Below are 20835 nucleotides of genomic sequence, written 5' to 3'. Positions count from 1 at the left end.
TTCATGGTAATGAAACTTTTTGGTGGATTGTTAATTGATCTTTATATTTTTAATGTTAAATATTTTATTCATCTATGTGTAGTGATATATATTATTTAAAAAGTTTTATATCAGTTAATTTGAAAATTTATATTTGACATAGGAAAGTAATATTGAAATTGACCAATCTCTGCTTTTATTTCTGTCATACTTTTCTTCTTGGAGATAAAAACCTTGATTAACCCCTGAATGTATTCTTTTTGGTCTATAATTAATTATTGTATATAATTAATTAAGTAAATGGTTATACATCTACAGAGAATGAGAGAGTAATACTTAAAAAGGTGTGTTCTACCCTAGTACAGCTGTTAAGAATAACAGATTTTTATAATACTGACATTCAGTAAGTAAAATATCCTCTTGAATTTATATGCTAATTCAAGTAGGAGATTGTGATAATTTATTTTAGAAGAATTTTTCAGTTATTAGGGTTAAAACAAAAAATGGTTTTCTGGTTAGCCTTCAGCTAACCAGAGAAGCATTCTGGTTAATCAAGGTGCCATGATAGCTTACTGTGTTTTCTTGTGAGAATAAAGCTAAGGGACCAGCAGAAGCCTGCCTGAAGACTTAACGTACAGCGTCTTGGATACTTTCCGCAGTTGACCTCGGAGATGCCTGCTGTGGGAATTGACTTAGCTGGGTAGTGGGGAACCCTTCCATGAGGAGTAGAACACTCCTTATGCAAGATTCCCTTCTACCTGACTGGGTTGGAGTCATATCCTGTGCAGCACAGGTGCTGACCATGAAGAAGAAGATGAAGGCTTGGAGGACACTGCCCACAATTTTCATTTTTCTGTGCCTGGAGTCCCGCCACTTGCATAGATAAAGCAGGAAATGCCTATGTGTGTTACTGTTAAATTAAGTGAAAAGTGAACATATATTGTTTAGTGTAGGATACCTATTTAAATTATTGTGTTATGGAAAACTTAAGTAGCTATATAGGCTGGTTTATGCTTGTATTTTGTATTTTGAAATCAATTTGGGCTATATTCTCTGATTTGTTGGAAAATTGAAAGGTTAATTAGAGAAATTGAATTTGGTGGGCAGTAGGGGGGTGTTTATCATTAAGCTTGTTTTCTTTGAGTCCTCTTTCTAAATATAAATATGAACAGTAGCATTTTTGTCCTTGTTGTGTTTTGTATTGGTTTTATTAGTTTCTTGCAATTGTGCCCTGTTCTCTGTGAATACTTATTGTTCTTTTGTAACCACTGCTTAGTGTTAGCACCATATTTCATTGATTCACACACATTTTTTCACATTTTAACATCTGTGAAATTGGGTTGCATCTAGTAATTGATGGCAACAGTCATTATATAATTGGTATTGCCTGCACATTTATGAACTTGGCCATGATTCTCTACGAGTCTGCAAGAGCTCTTTCACTAATACAAAATTAAAACTTTATAAGAAGCGTTGTATAACACAGATTAATTGGCAGCCTTTTTCTCTTTCTTAGTGGTATCTAACATGATGGTGAATTTTGCAGTTGATGGCCAGTTAACATTCAATGAAATATGGTATATTTTGTAAACAGGAACTGAAACTGTTCACTGGTCCTCAGTTCTTGTTACTTTCCCTTTACCTGGGAGGTAAGGGACAGTTTATTGATCTAAACTTAAAATTCATGTAAATGAGTGACTTGTATCTTAAAACTGAAACCATTAAGCATTAAGGTCTTAAATCAATTCCAATGTGTAAAATACAGAAAGAATCAAAGGAATAGGTGCTGTTTTTATTTGAGCTTTTCTGGAGACTTTGCAGGACTGACAGGTGTTCATAAGCATAGCGGACATTGGTCTCAAGTGCAGGATGAACAGCTGTTGTAGTAGCAGAGTCTCCCGCAACCCATACGTAGAATGGCTGTCACTGTTCCTAGCCTGTGGCTCTAAGACAGCAGTGCTGGGTAGTGCTGAAGAACTAGGAGAATGAAGCTGAGGTGTAGGAGGTAATGACATTTATGTATTTATAGAATCAGCTCTCCTATGAGAATCTTTTAATTTGGGGGTTTTTGACCAAGGAAAATTTTAGAGATTTATGAGACTGAAACTTATTAAGGAGCTGAAACCTATGAGAAACCAATAAAGAAATTTAATCATACAGCCTAGAGGAGGGAGAATGATCTTGGTGGGGGGACACCTGTTGGTTCGGATCTGTGTGGGCCATAGTCATAAAGATGGGGATGAGTTTTCTCCATCTTCATTAGGGGCATGATGAAGCATGATGTGTTTCATTTAGATGCAAAGATGATTTTAAAAGCTGTGGGCTTTTGGATTAAGCAATCTCAATTTGTCTCGTGGGCTAATGGATTAAGCAATCTCAAGTTAAATTCTAATACTAAGTGACAGCAATTTGAACTGAAAATCCAGCAATTTTCTTAGCATCTATGAACCATAGTTTGCTTATTGGGATAAAATATAGGATAAAAAAGCTTACCTGGCCTGGAGGGTTATTATGAAGATAAGAAATGATGTATGCGGATTGCCAAATTCAGTGCTTCTGCATAGTGCACACTGGGTGAATGGTAATGTTGTTACCAATTGCCTGGCATTCTTACATCAACTAGTATTGCTATTAGTTCACTTCAAATTCACTACTGAGAGAACTTCTGAGGGAATGTACTCATTCTTTTGTTTCTTGTTTTAGGCCGTGGGTCATCTTATTGCTGCAGTTCTAAAGGAAAATGTTTTTTCAGAAAAGATCCACCAGTCCACAAACCAGGTCTGTGTTTAACTTTGTGCTTTAGTTCTATTCAGATACGGCTCCTAGTTGGACCACATATGAAATTCTTTTGTTTTCCTCACAGTTCAGTCACTACAGAAATGATTTTTAACTTTGAGGAGCTCATTGCCTTTTTTTTTTTTTTTTTGGTTTGCCATGTTTTTCTTTCAAATTTTAAATTTGTTACAACAGACTCCAGGAATGAGATATGGAAGGGGTCAAGGGGAGTCTTCTTATGACTATTAATGAAAAATAACATGGGTGGAATGAGGGTAGGTATGCTTTCAGAGAAAGCTGTGATACGGTTACCGCTGAGGGAATATTTTTGTTTAATAGAGAAATTGAGCACCGTGGCTCTGCTTGGGTGCAGGAGATTTCTCATACTTTAGGTAGCCCCAAATTTGAGTTGTCAGTCGGAAAGGTCATGCCTTGACAGATGGAGTAGGAAAAAAAGTTCTATACCACACATGAGACAGATGAATGCAAGGAGTTGAAGCAGTGCTTACTGAGATGTTTACCACTTGGGTTTTGGTGTATTTTGACATGCTGATTGAAAACTCTGCTTTGATAGGTCCTCTAAAGTAAACTCTATGGAGAATATAGGTGATGGAAACAAGATTTTTTTTTTTCATAACAGAAATGTATTTCCTTTCTCTCACATTCCTATTTATTAGCTGCTCCAAGTTTCATTTCATTACAGCTTTGGCTGACATACTGAAGTCAGTGTAGGGCATACTTCACTAATTGGCATTTATCTGGTGTTTGTATGTAGTCATATAAATTAGGTTTTCCAAGAACCCTGATCTTAATCCTGCCTATAATCACATTATGTACTCTGAGAAGATCTAATGGTTTTACTTAAACTGCCAGGATTTATTGAATGTCAAATCCCTGTAACTAAATGTTTCCTCTACTCCTGATAAATGGATGCTTACTTCCATGAGGACACAGTATTACCTGAGGCAACATTTTTAAAATTCATTTATTTTGTTATTCTGGCTTAGTAATGGGGTAATGACTTTTAGAACCCCTTGGTATTGTCCATGCAGGTGAATAAAATTTCCTTCTGAATAAAATAAATGGGCTAGAAACGTTTCTTTCTTGCAGTGACTGTTAACTGGATTGTTCTGTTATAGTGAGATCCTAAGATTGAAAAGGCTCTCAGAGCCAGCCACAGTGGGAAAGTAGGCACAATAGAATGTGGATTTTCATTCCTTTAGTTATTCTGTGGGAGCTGAGGATCTTGATTTTTTTTCTCCAGATTGTATGTTTTCCTAATAAATCATGTCAGGAGGAAGGAAAAAATAGCTTCATTGTATGTTCTTTAAAAAAAAAAAACAAAATGAAACAAAAACAAAAACAAAATTCCCCAAACCACATATAAATCTAAATGGACTAAACCTGCAATATATTCAAAAATAGATTTATCATTAGTAGTGAACCTTTTTTTTTAGGAGGGTTCCTGAGGAAGTTAGGAAAGCTAGAACCTCTGCTTTTATAGGATTTTTCAAAATAAAGAACTTAAATTTACTTATGTATCTTTCTGGTGCTTTTCTATCAAAGATGACAGGTTCACAGTGTGAGAGAGAAAAAGTCAGCCTCTTCCTTGGCTGAAACAGTTTCCCTAGGCTTTTGTGGGTAGTCATGGAACCAGCTTGCTCGTAGCCTGTCCTACCTCTGTCTCCTTCCTCTGGGCCCACGTCCAGTGACAGTCGATAGGGGCAGGGACATTATGGGGGACAGTGGGGTCTATGTGGGGGATAGAGTTTGGTGGGAAGAGAGCGGGAACATTTTCTGAAACTATCACTGCCATGCAGGGCTTGGAGCATAGGCATGATTTGGGGTTCAGCTTAGACCCGCTGATGTGCTGATCCTGTTGGTGTCCGGTTTAAACGACTTGGTTGGAGGGCGGTGCTAGAGCCAATCGCAGTTTTGATCTCCGAATGGTTGTGTTGCTCAAACTCCAGTCACACCTCTGCAGCCAGCCTTATTGTGCAGGAAAGACACAAAGGTGAGAGAGAGCTGTTGTATCAGATACACATCCTTCCCTCTCTTGGAAAACCGACTGTATTCTACAAATGGTGTGACATGGCATCATTTCCGTAGAGGAAGGCTAGCCTACTGTGAACGAATTACACTTCGATGAATGGCCAGGGGTGTGTGGGCCCCTGCTGCTCATCAGACATGTGTTTTAATCACTGGTTTGATTTCAGACTCCTGCTCTGAACTTGCTGTGGGAGAAGTGTTGCAGCGATGACGTCGTGGTTCGAACAGCCTGCTGTGAGGGTCTGGTGGCCCTCGTCACTCAGGAGCATGCGGAGTTCAGCTATGTTCTCAATGGGATACTCAACCTGATTCCGTCTACCCGGTACTCTTTCCTTCCTGTTTGATCAGTTAGCAATTTAAATTTTTAGGAAAAAAATTGACGAATCTGCCATTAAGGGTCACCATTCACTCTACTTGCCAGTTGTTTTTCTTTCCCTTAAAATGCCATGCAGTTGATATTTCATGTTTGGTGAGAACTTGCTGATTTAAGGGCTAAAAGTTTGAGGTCATTTATTGTACTTAGTTTTGGAGCTCTGCTTAAATTTGTCATTTGTCTGCTTTTTTTACGAATAGTGAAGTAGTGTGTAATTCACAGTTTGCAGTGCAAATTCCTGAATTATTTTAAGAAAGAAGGCTGTCTATAACAATACTAATTCCACAGTGGTAAAATTTATGCACTATTGACAGTACTTGGTTGGCCTTTGGCATTAGTACATGTGTTAGAAAATGATAGCATTAATTTCTTTGAAAGCATTTTGTGATTTAGACATATCTTCCCCTGATTATTCTAAGTAAATAATGTTTAGTTCTTTGAATTTGGTATGGTCATATTTATTTCACTCACACTGAGAATAATGGAATCACAGGGGTTAAAAGGGGGCATACTTCTTTTTTTTTTTTTCCCCAAGGTTCTGGGGATTGAACCCTGGACCTCGTACATGCTAAGCATGTGCTCTCCCACTGAGCTATTTCCCTTGCCCCGCATACTCCATTCGGAAGTGGTCAAGCTAGACTCTGTTTGAACCATGGAAGTGGGCATCTCTTGTACAATATCCCTAAAAAGGAGGTGCCACTTTTTGCTTCAAGAAATGATCTTGATCTATATGCCCTCAGTTTTGTCTGCTTTAATCATTTGGTCTTTGGCCCATTCTCCCAACTCTTATCCAGGGTCCTGCCTTCTCTCTCAGTGGGGTGACTTGTTCGCTCAGTGTTTTTCACTCACCTTTATTGTAGCATCACCAGAACTGAGTACTTAACCTTTGTTTCTGCCATCAGTGGAGATGGAGTATAGCCGTTGCTATCAATCTGTGGAAGATGACTTCCTGGGTTTGAGGTCTATCAGGTATCATAACTTCTGGCCTTTTAACCTTTCTTTACAAATCTTATTTTGTTCCCTTAGATCATCTCTTTGTATCTTTTTGGAACCTTGATTTTTCTTTATATTCTGCTGTGTACATTGTTAAGTCCAAGCCCTTTAGTTTGATATACATGCCCTTCCCAAAGTAGTGTTCACCTTCTGTTCAACCTGCGTTTTCCGCCAGGAGCCCACCTCTCTAGCCGTACGCAGCTGTCCCCTGTTCCCCAGCCTCCGTATGCTGCACCTTTGTGTACAATGTCCCCATCTCCTTTCTTTCTGGCATCATCTTCTCCGTCCTTCGAGGCTCAGCTCAGACATTGCCTCCCCTGTCTCGACACTTCCCTCTTCTAACTGGGCTACTTGCTCTTTCACAATATACTTATATTTTTAACCCGTATTTTTGTATCTAGTTCACTCTTTGACAGTAGATAACCAACTATTGTTGAATAAATAAGGATTTGATCATCACTAAATGCTTACTCATTTTCTGTCTTTTTCTTTGTGTGCATGTCCTTGTACATATACAAACATGTTTCTAGAAGGATTCTGTTGGTTAAAAAGTTGGTTTTGAGGAGGCTTTTAGAATGTTGTTTTGATGTGTCTGTCTTTTTGTAACTTATTAGTTGACCTTAAGCCACCTAGATTTTGCCTCACCTCTTTTTTCAAATGCAGGGAATAGTATTTGTTCCTCCTGAAGTAGTTTTCAAATGCTTTAAAATTCACAAACATAAAAGCCCCTTGCATTGCATGGTTGTACTATTTATATCCAAAAGTAAGAGCATCAGCAGCTAAAGGGGCTGGGGGATGGTCTCTAAAGGAGAATTAGAGCAATTTAGATTACACCTTTAATTCTAGAATGTCCTGTTAGAAAATTATACTGGTGTGGGATCTCCTTCACACATTTGTGTAAGTCCATCAACACTCTTGTCAACTGAGAAGCATAAGCTTTGCTGATAGTGAATCAGCATGTCATCTGTATAAATTAAAATTTCTCAGTAACATGACTTTTTTTTTAAATTAAAAAACTTTTTTGAATAAGCAACACATTCACATGGTAAAAAAAATTCAGAAGGGCATATAAGGCAAAGTGTCCAATTTTTCTCCTCAGAGTTAAAACTTTTACCAGGTTTTCTATTTATTATCCTTTTAAAGATGTTTGTACATGTAACTGAACATTTATGTGTACACGTTTTTTCTTTTAAAAAAGTTTGTAGCCTACTGTATGTAGTATTCTTTATTTTGCATTTTTCTGTGAAAAAATATATCTTGGATATCATTCCTTACCATACATAAAGAGTTCTCTAATTTTTTCCAGTTGTATAATATTCCATTGTATGAATGTGTCATAATTTACCAACTCTGTCTTGTTTTCACTTATTTGCAATTATAGGCAGTACTTCAGTGTACTGTATCTTACACATATAGGGGACCATTAGTTTCTAAGAGTCTTCGGATATATGGCCAAGATATGGAAGAAAGCCTTGAGTTTTTATAGTAAGCAAATATAGGAATTTTAACAATTGAAGGATCCTGAAAAAAAATTTTATTTTTAAGTTTTTTAGAATGTTCACTTTGTCTACATTGTTAGCCACAGGAAATGTAAACAGAGTAGACTCTGAAGCTAACCAATTAACTTTTAAATCAATTTAATCATGACATGTGTTATGTAAGTGCTAAGTTTTCTTTATTGTTGCCAGTAGAGGTAATAATTATTTGTGAAGAATTTGCTTTATTTTAAGTAGCAGAGCTTTGTGGTTTTAGTGATTACAAAGACTAAACTTTGCATTGTTTATGTCTTAAAAAAAGCAAAATGAGCATCAAATTTAAGAAATTAAATTTAATTAAAAACAGGGGACCCAAACAGCCTCCTCTTCCAAATGCTCCTCAGGGAATCTGAGAAAACCATCTTTATCTTTGGGATCTAAAAGCAGAAATGACTTTGTCATTTCCCTGTGGTTCTTGGCTGAGACATTTTGAATCTCCAGTTTCCAGTATTTAAATTTCTACTTGTCTCTGGCTTTCTCTTCTTAAAATAGAGATTTATCGGAATCTAGAGGCACCTTGGGAACAGAGCCACACAGTGATTGCTCAGCTTTGATGTAGAAAAATGAGTCTAAAACTTTTTTTTTCATTTTGCCTACCTAGTATCCTAGCATTTTTCAGGAACAGAGGGTGGGAGGGAGGGAGGGGGGGAGAGAGAGAGAGAGAGATGGAAAGAGAGAAGCAGCCTTCTGTAGAATAGATACTTAGCAAATAGAGCTTCTGGAGCTATCCCAGCATTGCAGTCAGTGTTGAAAGCTGCAAGGAAAGATGGAAGGAAAATTCAGTGAGGATCTCTCTCCTTGCCTTCTAACCTGCTCCTTGGCTTTTTGCGGTCTAGTCTGTATAATTCCCTTGGAACATGTGTGAAAAGCCCTCTCCCCCCTCAAATGCAACCCACAATCTGAGACATTGGTCTAGGGCCTGCTACGTTGTATAGTCTAACTTTGAAAACACGACATTTGCAAAGCTCTGGTTGTCTAAACTTCAGGGAGTGGCTGGGAAATTGTCTGGCTCTATTTGAGAGACTGTTCTCTTCAAAGGAGTAGTTTGATGTCCAAGAGTGTTCTCGGTTCAAAGCTGAGGCAACATGAAACAATTGTAAACTAGTTTTTATAGCTTCTGTAAACAAAGGAATGGATTTAAGAAGTCTAAAATGTTCTTTTAATCAGTAAGGAAATTTGAAAAAAAAAATTATTCCCTAGGGAGGGTGAAAGAAAGAAGGGGACCCACAAAGGAAACACAGTAAGGAGATTATTATCAGTGGTTAAATGTGAATTTTAAAATTAAATAAAACCGAAATTAAAGTGAATGATATATGTACTTTTTGTGTTCTTTAGGAAACTGCTAAAGTTTAGATTGCTTTCCATTTTGTTAGTTTTTGTTTTTGTGTTTACATTGAGTCTATCCTAAGATTATGATTCCCAAAGCAAGGAGTTTCCCCATTTTTCTTTCCTTAGGTCCCCCGCCCATCAACTGCGCTAGCTTCTAGAAAGCTCACGTAGCCATTGTTATGGTTGCTTAGTAACGGATTGTGAATAAAAACCGTACTCTCCTGTGGAACCAGGTATTTAGTTTTTGATATTGAGATGTCATGACAGCCTGTAATTTTAGTTTAGCTGCTTCCCCGACCCCCCACCCCTTTCTTTTTAAAAAATATGTTTGGTAGGACAGTTACACTTTAGATAAACTAGCACTTGATTTGGTTCCTTTGTGCTTTCCAACAGGGAAGGGACCTGCAATTTATGTATTTGGGGGGAAATAAAGTGTATTAAGGTGTGAGAGGTTAAAGTCTCTTTTCTGAGATTCCTAAAGTTTACTTTTTAATAAATCTCGATTAAGATGTTAAAAATGCCCAGAGTGGGTCCTGGCTAAAGCTGTTGGATTCAGTGAGTCTTTGATCATGGATTGATAAAAGTCCAGTTTGGTTAAAAATGATTTTGAGAACTATTTGGAGTTAAGATTTAGGGTAATTAGAAAATTCTTGTCTCTCAGGGTCTTCTACTTTATTGATGACCTTGTTCCTTGGGAAACTTAATTATTTTGTTATCATGTAGGAAATGGTTAGTAATCCAGGAGATGCTGTATTCATATCTTGTATTGTTGAAGCTTTTCTGTAATTTTTAGCTTCTTTTTCTTTATTTTATTTGGCAGAAGAAGAACCAAAGAAGGATGCCTTTATGAGATTTCCCCCAAGGTTTAAGGAAGACAGTCTTAGCATGCTTTCTTCTGCAGCTGGGGTGTCAGTTATTTTTTTGTGAATTTGAGATGGTTTTAGGGTTTATATCTACATTGGTATCATTGCTCATTTAACTCTTACTTGATGATGACAGAATTCCTAGACCATGTCTATTTCTTCATCTTGTCTTTTTTTGTCTTTTAAGTATTCCCTTTAGCCTTTCAGCTTATTTTCAGATGGTCTCCTTTCCTTTTTTCGAATCCTTTTTCCTTCTCTAAAATCACAGAATCTCTCTCATCTTGCAGCTCATAACCAGAAAAGTAATTCCAGCCCCTTTCTCATCTAGGACATTCTGCCCTATTTCTTTTTAAGTTAGCTGATCTGGTTGAAGGCTTTGTTTGTCACAAAATCTTACATTGTGTAAGAGTCATGTGTTTATGCTGAGATGTTTTTAGGTGATTTAAACGTAACTACTGAAATATATGTTACTTTTATAATGGAAAAATGCTTCAGAAGAAATCAGACTGTTTTCTGATACTTAGAAGATAAATATACAGAACTTTCCTAAGCAAAGGTTAATAGTATTATACCTTTTAGATTTTTTTTTTAAGAAGCTTTTTTTTTTGGTCATTTGTTCAAGCATAGATTCCCCAGAACTATTTTGTTTTTTGCCTCCCTGTCTTCCTGGCTCTGTCTCTCTCTTTCCTCATATAATTTTATAACAAACTTAGAAAAGGATTTGATTATTAATCTAATGTTTAACATTTTCTTATTTGCTGGTGACTTACTATACTTAAGGCTGACCAATTACCCCTTCTAGTTAAAAAGAGACTTGGCTACATTTGTACCATTTGTTTCCGTGGTACCCAAGGATACCCTCTTTTGGGCTGTTGGTGTAGTTTTCTTTAACTCAAACTTCTGTTGTTCTCATCCCTGGTCAAAAAATTAATATGGGTACTTCCTTGTACCTCATATAGAATTATTCCAAAAGGAAAGAACCAAACATTATTTGTAGTCTTTGCAAAAGGAGACTGAACATATACATGAGCAGTGTTTAATGCTGTAATCAAATAAACCCCAGAAGAAGGAAACCTGAGGTTTGGTGTTCGTATGCACAATAGTAATTGTGCTATATTTACCTTGTGAAAAGCCATTTTTGTGGGTGGTTTTAATTAGCATCGTTTGTACAGCTTGTCTGACTAGAAGTTTTTTCTTTTTTTTCCCCCTGGAATATTCAACATCATTATTGCCCCACGCTTCCTCTTATGATGAGATCTGGGTTTGGCTCTTGCGCCAGTGAAAATTGAGGTTCCTCTCTTGCATGGTCTTCTGCCTCTGCGTGTGTAGCTCAGGCCTGATGCTTCCTTTGCTCCCTCAAGGGTTCTTGAGTCAGCTCAGCTTGCTTTGGCAGCCACCCAAGGAAGGACTTGTTACTGCTGATCTTTACTAAAGGGTTTTTGGCAGCAGGTTCTCAAGTGTGTCAGGACTCTTGTGGGCTACAAGTTACCCAAACCCACTTGAACTCCTTAGAGCGTAAAAGGGTGATTTTAACTTTTATGATAAAGGGGTGGCCCACAGGACTCAAGAGCAGGGATGTACCTGGGCCTCAGAAACAAATTGGATCCAGGCTGTGTGTTTCTTTTTTCTTGCTACAGACTGACTTTCTCTGCTTCCTAGTCTACAGGGTACCACCTGCTTCTGGGTTAACATCTCTTATCCATAAGGAATAGCCAGGCTGAGGCTGGAATTTCTTGACCACAGTTACAGATTTCTAAGGATCAGCAAGTGTGAGATGTTCACTCGTGGAGCAGTCAGCTCTGCCAGGGCCTGTGTGTTAGTTTCCTAGGGCTGCTGTAGCAAATGACTACAAACTTAAAACAACAGAAATGTATTATTTCACAATGCTGGAGGCCAGAAGTCCAATACCAACATGTGGGTGGGATTGGTTCCTTCTGGAGACTGGGAAAATCTGTTCCATGGGTCTTTGCTAACTTCTGGTAGCTGCTGGCAACCCTTCACGTTCTTTGGCGGTGACTGCATAGCTGTAGTCTCTGCCTCTGTCTTCTTGTGACCTTCTTTTCTTTGTGTCTCTGTGTCTCAAGTCTCCCTCTCCTTTCTCTTATAAGGGTACCAGTCAATGGGTTGAGGGCCCACCCAGGATGATCTCATCTGCAGATCCTTAGTTACATCTGTAAAGATTTTATTTCCAAATAAAGTCACATGTACAGGGACCTAGGATTAGAACAAGATACAGCTATCTTTTCAGGGGACACAGTTTAAAACTCTCTACAGTTGTGTCTTCATTGTATGAATATTTGTATGTTAGGATCCCTTTTGTAGCAACCATATGAATGGAGAAGGAGTGGTAATTCTCAAAACAGAGAGGAGACTGGGACACTGTTACCAACAATTGAATTTGAGAGAAAGCCATGAGTTTGGAAATATGTATCTCTTAGCCTCCTTAAACATAATTGTGCTTAAATATAAGTGACTGATACTCTGTGTTGCTATGACTGGGATAGAGGGAGGAAAGAATGAGTGGACGGAGAGTCAAAGATGACATACTTGTTTTATTGTGATGGCAAGATGCTTTGCATCGTCATCGTCATCACATCATCATCATCATCATCATCTGGAATATTTTTTTGGAAAGTGTATACTATCTCTCCAAACGGCAATAAAAGTAGAAACAACCACTGCCTTGGTTTCCAAGGGAAGGGAGGTAAAGGAAGGAAACCAGCTTGGAGTGTGACACAAAAAAATAACCAAGAAAATTTTGGAAAAACTAGATATTGCAGAGGGGAACTCTTTGCTTTTTAAAGCTTTTGATAGAAAATTTCAAAAGTAAGTAAAAGAATGTTATGAACCCTCATGTTCCTATCACTGTGCCCAATAACCGTTAGCCCATGGCCAGTCCTGCTCCCTCTGTGATCTCCTCTTCTTCCATGATCTCCTCTTCTTCCATCCTACCTGTATTCTTTTGAAGCAAATCCCAGACATTGTATAATTTCTTCTGTAGATATTAAATATATCTCTTTTTAAAAAGAGTAACAGTAATGTGATTATTATTCCTGGATATATGTGTGTGTGTGATTTTTAAATGTCCAGTCAGAATTAAGATTTCTAATTGCCTCATAAATTTAGTGTTTTTTTTTTGAATGGCCATCCAAATAAGAATTAGTTACATCTTTAACATCTCTTTAATCTGTATAATGTCCCCTTCATATCTATCCATCTTTCTCTGTCTCTCTCTTTCTTACAATTTATTGAAGAAACTTGGTTGTTTGCAGTGATCTCCTAGGGTGGATTTTGCTGACTGCTTCCCCGTGGTGTGTGTTAAACTTATTTCTCTGTATTTCTAGTAAATTGAAAGTTTGCTCTAGAAATTTGATGGGATTTAAGTTCAACTTTTGTTGTTTTTGGTGTTCGTGGAGGGACGACTTCTTCTTAGGTGGTAATGTGTTCTTCCATCAGGAGGGACATAAATATCTCATTGTTTTCTTCTGTGGTGATGTTAGCTGTTGATGCTCAATGCCTAGTCCGTTCATTCACTTGGAGTTTCAGATAGTGACATTCTAATTCTGTCATTTTTTCTTCACTTACTGCTTGAAATACTGCTGTAAAGAGAACCTTTCCCACAGCTACTGTTTGGTTACCCACTAGTATAGTTTGTACAGGAAAGGCAGGATATATACCTGATTTTTTCTCTTTATTTACTAAGCTTAAAAATAAGCAGTTTTTTTTAAAGCATCCTTTAGTGTTGACCAATTAGATTTTATTTTGTAAAGAATTGTAATGAGCTCATGGATTTTAACATAATTGATATATTTCCATCCTCTTACCTCTTATTAAAAAATTATATTTGTAGACTTTATTATCCTTTCACTATTTTGAGCTTATTTTGGACCCACTCCTTTAGAAGCAGTTTGAGAGAGAGAAAGAAAGAAATTTTAGTAGTTTCAAAACTCCTGTTGCTACTTAGTGATTTTCATATGTAACAAATGGACTAAGAGGGAAGGGAGTGAAAAAAATAACATCTTCCAAAGGGAACTTCTTGCAGCTGCTCTGAGCTTAAGTCACAGAAACCATCTAATATTCTGAGGAGTCTCTTAGGAGTTATTTTGTAGGGTTGTGAACTTAGCTGCATGGTGAGCAGTCTTCAACATACAAGTTAAATCTGTTTCCCATGCTGATTATTTATCTTTTACTTTATTTATTCTATTAGGAATCTTGAGTTGGTTTTAATGTGGTAACTGCATGACTTAAGATGTATTTAAAAAAAAAAACTCCCACTCAAAAAACCCACCTCCCTTACCCCAACAGGGTTATTTCATTGCTTCATAATATAAAGGGTACTATATTAATTTTATCTTTCCAATATTTACAATTCCCTCTCTTGCTAAATGTACAATCCCTGAAAGGACTATAACCACAACTAGTAATACCATTTGTATGAGCTTATTCAGTACTGTATTAAATAACAAACTTTATAATAGTAAAGATATAAGATACTATAATTTCAGTGTGCATATGTGAAATCATGTAATTATAGAACTAGAAATTACCTTCAGAGGTCACCTCTGTATCCAAGCAAGAGAATTGTGTAGCTGTCTTCCATTCATCCATCTATTTGTCTGCTAATTAAACATATTTATTGAATATCTCCTACATACCTGTACGAGGTGCTGTGCTATCATGGTGAGGAGAGCAGTCATAGTCATTGTATTCATGGTGCTTTTTGCTTGGAGGCAGAAACTGCCATTATCACATAGTTGCACAATTATATATTAAGAAGTACACTGTGTTGGGAGTGCCTTTAACCTGGGAGTTTGGCCTCGTCGTGGAGGTCAGGGAGGACTTCCCTGATGAAGTAACACTTAACGTGAGATTGAGGAACAAATAAAACTTATCTAGGTAAATAAGACAGGGTAGAATTTTCCAGAGGAAACAGCACATGCCACGTTCCTGTGGTGACAGGGAAGACGAGCAGTTAGGAAGGCATGAAAATGCCAAGAACAAGGGGAGAGTGGTTTGAGATGAACCTGGGAAGGTAGGTAGGGCAGACAATGCAGGCCGTGATGACTAGTTTCGAGGTTTTGGGTCTTTATCCTGAGTGCAGGGGGAATCCCTTGAAGTGTTTTTATCTAGTGAATATAACGATTTCAAAAAGACCACTCTGGCTGCAATATGAACACAATGTTAAAAGCACCGGGTTGTGGACAGGCAGGTAGAATGGCGCAGGGAAGTGGATTAGGTGGCTGTTGGTGGAGTTTAGGTGAGGGGTGATAGTTGTTTGCTAGAGATAAAGGGAAGTAGATAGATTTGTGAGATACTTAGAAGCTTTTGAGGTGGATTGAATATGAGGATGACTGGAAGGGATATATCAAAGGTGGCTCTTTGATTTCTGTCTTCCCTAACAGGTGGATAGGGCACATTAGAGGACCAGGTGTGTGGGAGGAGCGTGAGTGTGGTTTGGGACATGTGAATTTGAGGCACAATTCAGACACTGAAGTGGAAATATCTAGTAGGCAGTTGGATGATATGCCTTCTTCTTCTTCTTCTCTTTTTTTTTTTTTTGTTAACGATGTCCCTGGAACACATTATACTGTGAACAAGTTAGTCATAATGTCTAATCAGATCTCTTCTGCTTTGATTAAAGTCTTCACTTTGATTTGTTAAATAACTTACTGGGTACCTGTGTACCTCAAACACAGACAGCCTGCTTGTCAGGGGCTAATTCCAGATCCTGAAAATGTTCCTCAGCAGTTTACTTCCTCAAATTAACATGTTTTTATATTTGTACTAGACTGTGACTGAAGACAGGTTTAAATAAAAGACTCTGTAGTTATTTCATTGTTTATTTAAATTTCTGCTCACGCCATCTGTCTAGGAGATCGGGTTTAGTCTTCTATTTGTGTTCAGTGAGTCCTTCCTCACCTTGAGACTGCAAATCTTTTTTCCCCTATTTTTCACTAATGAAAAAAATAAAAGTAGTGCATACTTTTTTGAAAATTCAAACACTGGGGCTTGAGGGTAGTGAAAGTAGTAAGTGGTAAAATGTTTCCTTTTTACCATTTGGTCTTCCTTTCCTTCTTTTTAAAACATTCACTTTCTTATCAGGCCCTCATGAAAACTAGGAAGTGACAATCCTGGATGGGCTTAGGGCCAGTAGGGTGTCTCAGAGGTTCCTCCAAATACTGGTCTTGATTCCCTCTGGAATATGGAGAAAGCTAGGGTGATCTGAAATTAGAACTAGGCACATGGAATTAGGGACCAGCTAATTCCAATGAAATTGGAGCCCCATTTCTCGATGTATAAAAAAAAGTATAAGCTCATACACTACAAGTGTTTTAAAATTGGATAGTCTATTCATATGTATCTTGTTCTAAAACTTGCTTTTTCCCACTTAATATGTGTTGGACATCTTTCTGTAGATCTGCCTGCATCTTCATTAATATCTACATTCTATAATATGATTGTATCATATTTTAACTATTTCTCTATTAACAATTGTAGGTTTTTTCTTCCATTTTTTAAAGACAGCAGATGTATTGTGATATCTTCTTTTGGGCATATGTAAAGGTATTTCTATATGATGGGTTCTTCGAAGTGGAATTTATGGGAAAAAGACTGTGCATTTAAAAATTTTATGGATACTGCCAAATTGCCCTCCATAAAGGCTAAGTGAATGTATGCTCAACATGAGAATTCTTATTCCTCATTCACTCGTCAACACTAGATATTATGAATCTTGCTCTTCTGTGATCTTTGTGCCTATATTCTCTGCTCATTTTTCTATTATATGCTTTGCCTTATTAACAAAATGTTGCTTTTTTATTTTATGGATATTAACCCTTTTTCGTCTATGTTGTAGATATTTCATCTCAGGTTGTCTCTTAATTGTATGTTTTCTTTCCCATGAAAACCTTCCCCACTAACTTTGCTAATGTGATTTGGAATTTTTATGACAGATTGTCTTTTTTTCCCTCTTTTTCATACTTTTTCCCTCCAAATCCTCTCTTAACAATTGCTTTAATCTTTATAGTTACTTTTGAAAAATGTTGAAGACTTGATTGTAAATTCTTCTGATATTCATTCTGATCACAGTTCTTTGTAGTCTACCTCTTTCTATCTCTTCAATTCTTTCTTGTGCTTTATCTTAAAATATAACAACTTTATTGAGGTATAATTCACATATTAAAATCACTCTTTCAAAGTGTACGACTCAGTGGTTTTTAGTATATATATGAAGATGTGCAGCCATCTTGCATTCTCTTTTAACTGGAGAACCTCTTTAAGAAAATTTTTCAGGTAATTATGTCTGAAAAATAATTTGTCTTCATACACTACTCTTAGTGTTTTTGGGGGGCAGGATTGTGTAAATATTGAAATTGAGAAGACCAAGAAACTTCTGAACATGTAATGACCCTCTCACCAAATCAAGCCAGAGTAGGCCCCTTATGATAGGGTCTCAGTCAAACACTGGAATCTGAAAGCTGCTCACTGGCTCAGTGATGATTAGAATTCATCTGTTAAGTATAGCTTCATACCTGAGATTGCGTGGTCTTGTATGAAATTTGGGCACAGGCTCGGGCCAGAGCCACAGGCGTTTGTGTCGTCCCAAGGACTAACTTTCCAAAAGCAAGACTGCAAGACTGAGGCCGGATGAGTTAGCTTTAGCAAATTTACATATTTGGAGGAGTCAAATCACACTGAAGCTCTGAGAAGCCCCTGTAAGCTCTGTTGTCTGTGACTGAGGTCCAACATTCACGCTCAGGAATAGGTTCTTGATAAACTGGTGTTAGAGCAGTTATGATTTCCATGCTGAAGGATCTCCAGGTCTCTGTAAAGGAAAGTGTGAAGAGTGGTAAAGAGCTGGAGGGTCCACTGGGAGATACCATTCCTGAGAGTCAAGAATCCTCAGCCACAGAATGGTTCTCAAAAAGTGCATAGTGTAGAGAATCGCAAAGAAGGAATTTATTCTAAAAGTTTTCATGTTGAGATATCTTCTTAAGCTTTACAAGAAAAAGATTCTAGGAACCCAGAATTCAATGAAGTCGTCAGAAGACTCTGAACAGTCTTGAAGGAAGAAAACAAGACAGTACCTCTGTTCCCAAAGAGATGCCATGCCACCAGACCTTCCTAAATCAACTGCACTTCTTTCCAATTTTTTTAAAAATTTAGTTTTTACTTTTTATTGAGTCATAGTGGAATTAACTGTCCACATTGTTGGTGAAAGCAAAGCGGAATTGACACTTTTGATATTTGAAAAATATTAATACACAATAAGTTATAAGTTGTAAGTAAAAGGTTTGTACATACAAGGCCCTTTCTCAAAATGGAAGAGTATCCAACCCAGTGTTGTGTGTGTGTCAAGGCTGGCTTTAGAGGTTCTTAGCCCAAGTATCACAAGCCAGACAGCTCACGAGAAGACTGGGCTTTTCTTCTGTCCCTTAAGTGACTGAAAATTCCGCTGTGTGGCAGCAAGGTGCATTGTGCTCATTCCCTGTCTTCTAAACAGGCGCCAGGCTTTTGCTCTGTCAGCTCTGGAGAATGAGATGGGATCTGCAGGCGACACTGACACATGCCACACTGCTTGTTATTCTTAGGTTGTACTTTGTATACACAGGACAGATGAGGGGGTTGGCTTCCCACTCAGCCAGCATAATGCTGAGACACTGGGGTATGTGAGAAAAGCTGAAGCTCTGTTTGACATCCGCGGAGAACACATACAGGAGAGAATCTTAGGGAAACGGCTTCACGAAGCGTTGAGACATCTGTTTTCACTAGAGGATCCGCACAGGAGAGAAACCATGTATGTGTGATACCTTTCACAAAACATTCATTCATGAGTCTCTGTTGCATGGTCACAAGAGGACCCATGTGAAAGAGAAAACGTTCTGTTGTACAGATTATGGGAAATGCTTCAAGTGCAGGGCAAACCTCACTGCTCACCAAAGAATCCACTTCGGAAACAAACCTTGAGTGTCTCCAGTAGCGCTGTGAAATAGAAATAAACTGTGAGCCACAAATGTGAGCCATGTGTATCATTCAAAATTTTCTAGTAGCCACATTAAAAAGTAAACAGAAATGGGTTATGTTAACTTTAATCATGTATTTTATGTAACCCCATATGTCAAAAATACTATGTCAATATGCAATCAATATAAAAATTACACATGATATTTGACATTCTTTTTTGCGTTTTAAGTCTTTTATATGCAGCATGTATTTTGCACTTACAGCACATCCCAGTGTGGATTAGCCATGTTATGAGCGCTCAGCCACATGTGGCTGTTGGCAACTGCATTGGACAGCGTGGCCAAACCTTTTATCGGTTGTAAAACTTTAAATGCGATAAAAGAGTACAATAAATGACATATCCCAAGTGATATCAGTTAGTATCATCATCAGGTCTTGTCCTGGCCTAAAGGTAAAGTTAACAGTGAATTCTAGATAGTAATGACATAAAACATGTTAAGCACTTAGGAAAGTACTTAGCTTACGATAGATGCTCCATAAATATTAACAATCATGATTTTAAAAATAATTACTTTTTTTCATTTAACTAGTAATCTTTATTTCTAAGATTTCTTTCTCATTCCCAGGGAGAATTTTATTGAAAAAGAGCCAGCTAATATGTGACAACATGGGTGAACTTGGAGGGCATTATGCTAATAAGTGAAATAACCCAGACAGAGAAAGATAAATACTGGATGGCACCACGTATATGTGGAATCAAAAAAACAAAAAAGTTGAACAGTTAGGAACAAGTAGGATGGTGGTTGTCAGGGGCTGGGTAGGAGAAGTGGGGAGAGGTTAGTCAGAAGATAAAAACTTCCAGTTCTAAGATGAATAAATTCTGAGGATCTACTGTACAGCATGGTGACTATACTCAACAATACCGTATTGTATACTTGAAATTTGTTAAGATAGTATTTAGCATTCTCACCAAAAAAATAAAAGTAACTACATGAGGTGATGGATGTGTTGATTAACTTGATTACAGCCACCATTTTGCCATGTATGCACATATCACTTGTACTCTGTATATTACAATTGTATCTGTTAATTTTACCTCAGTAAAGATGGAATAAAATCTTATTTCACAATTAAAAAAATTAGTAACAGGAAAAAATATTAAAAGGGGAGGCTATTCTTTTTGATTTATTATCCTGCTACCTCTTAAAGAGAATAAGGAAAAAACTTAAAGTTCTATTCCCCACTCCCATTAGCTTTGCTTTAATGGGGGTTATTTCCTCTGATTGGTCCCCTGGCCCACTTTTTTGAGTGACTGCTCCTTTTCATATGTCTGGTTATTATTCATGGTCTGCTAATATTTATAAATGAAGGACTTGATTATTCAGTGTGGGTAACTGATGTGGTCACTGCCTGCAATTATGTGGGCTAATGTTTATTTTTTCCTGATTGATTTTCCCCCAAGTGTACGTGGGGAGGTGATTGATAGGTTGGTGGTTTGATCCTTCGGCTCCACTTCTCCTCCTTTAAATGTGTTGAATGGGAGCTTGTTGGCCTCTTCTTGGCTGTGCTGTGGAATAAGCTGGGTGTATGTGGATGGCTGCCGTTCAATGTAGGTGGCAAGCGTTCAACTATTTAAAACTGGTGGGATTAAGTACCTGATGAGAATATTTACTCTGTAGCATTTAACATGTTATATTTCTTTACAGGAATACACATGGCTTGATAAAAGCCATTATGAAGTTATTACAAATGCAAGCTGTTAAGGAAGGACACGGTGGGGAGAAGAATATTCAGGACATATATAACATTAGGTATGTCTTTTCTCCTTTCTTTAAAAAAATTGTTTATTGGTGAATTGTTAACTAAGTGATGAATTAAGACATGCTGATCCATTAAGAATTAGTTATTTAATTCAGCAGTAACTGTGAATCTTGGCTTCTCAGGAAGTTAGTATTTCAAAGACTCAGGATTGAGA

At 37.4% G+C, this 20835-nt stretch overlaps 1 protein-coding gene across 1 annotated transcript in view; it reads left to right on the top strand.

The window, feature by feature from the left end:
- FOCAD (focadhesin) overlaps positions 1 to 20835 on the top strand; it is a 237411-nt gene that overhangs the window by 25125 nt on the left and 191451 nt on the right. The window contains 3 exon segments of the mRNA XM_006180373.3: positions 2683 to 2757; positions 4971 to 5125; positions 20567 to 20671. Coding sequence (XP_006180435.2) covers positions 2683 to 2757; positions 4971 to 5125; positions 20567 to 20671 — 335 coding nt within the window.

This window comes from Camelus ferus, chromosome 4 (genome assembly GCF_009834535.1).
Source record: "Camelus ferus isolate YT-003-E chromosome 4, BCGSAC_Cfer_1.0, whole genome shotgun sequence".
In the NCBI taxonomy this organism is placed as follows: Eukaryota; Metazoa; Chordata; class Mammalia; order Artiodactyla; family Camelidae; genus Camelus; species Camelus ferus.
The sequence above is the reverse complement of the archived record's forward strand: the minus strand, read 5'-3'. Positions and strand labels throughout refer to the sequence as shown.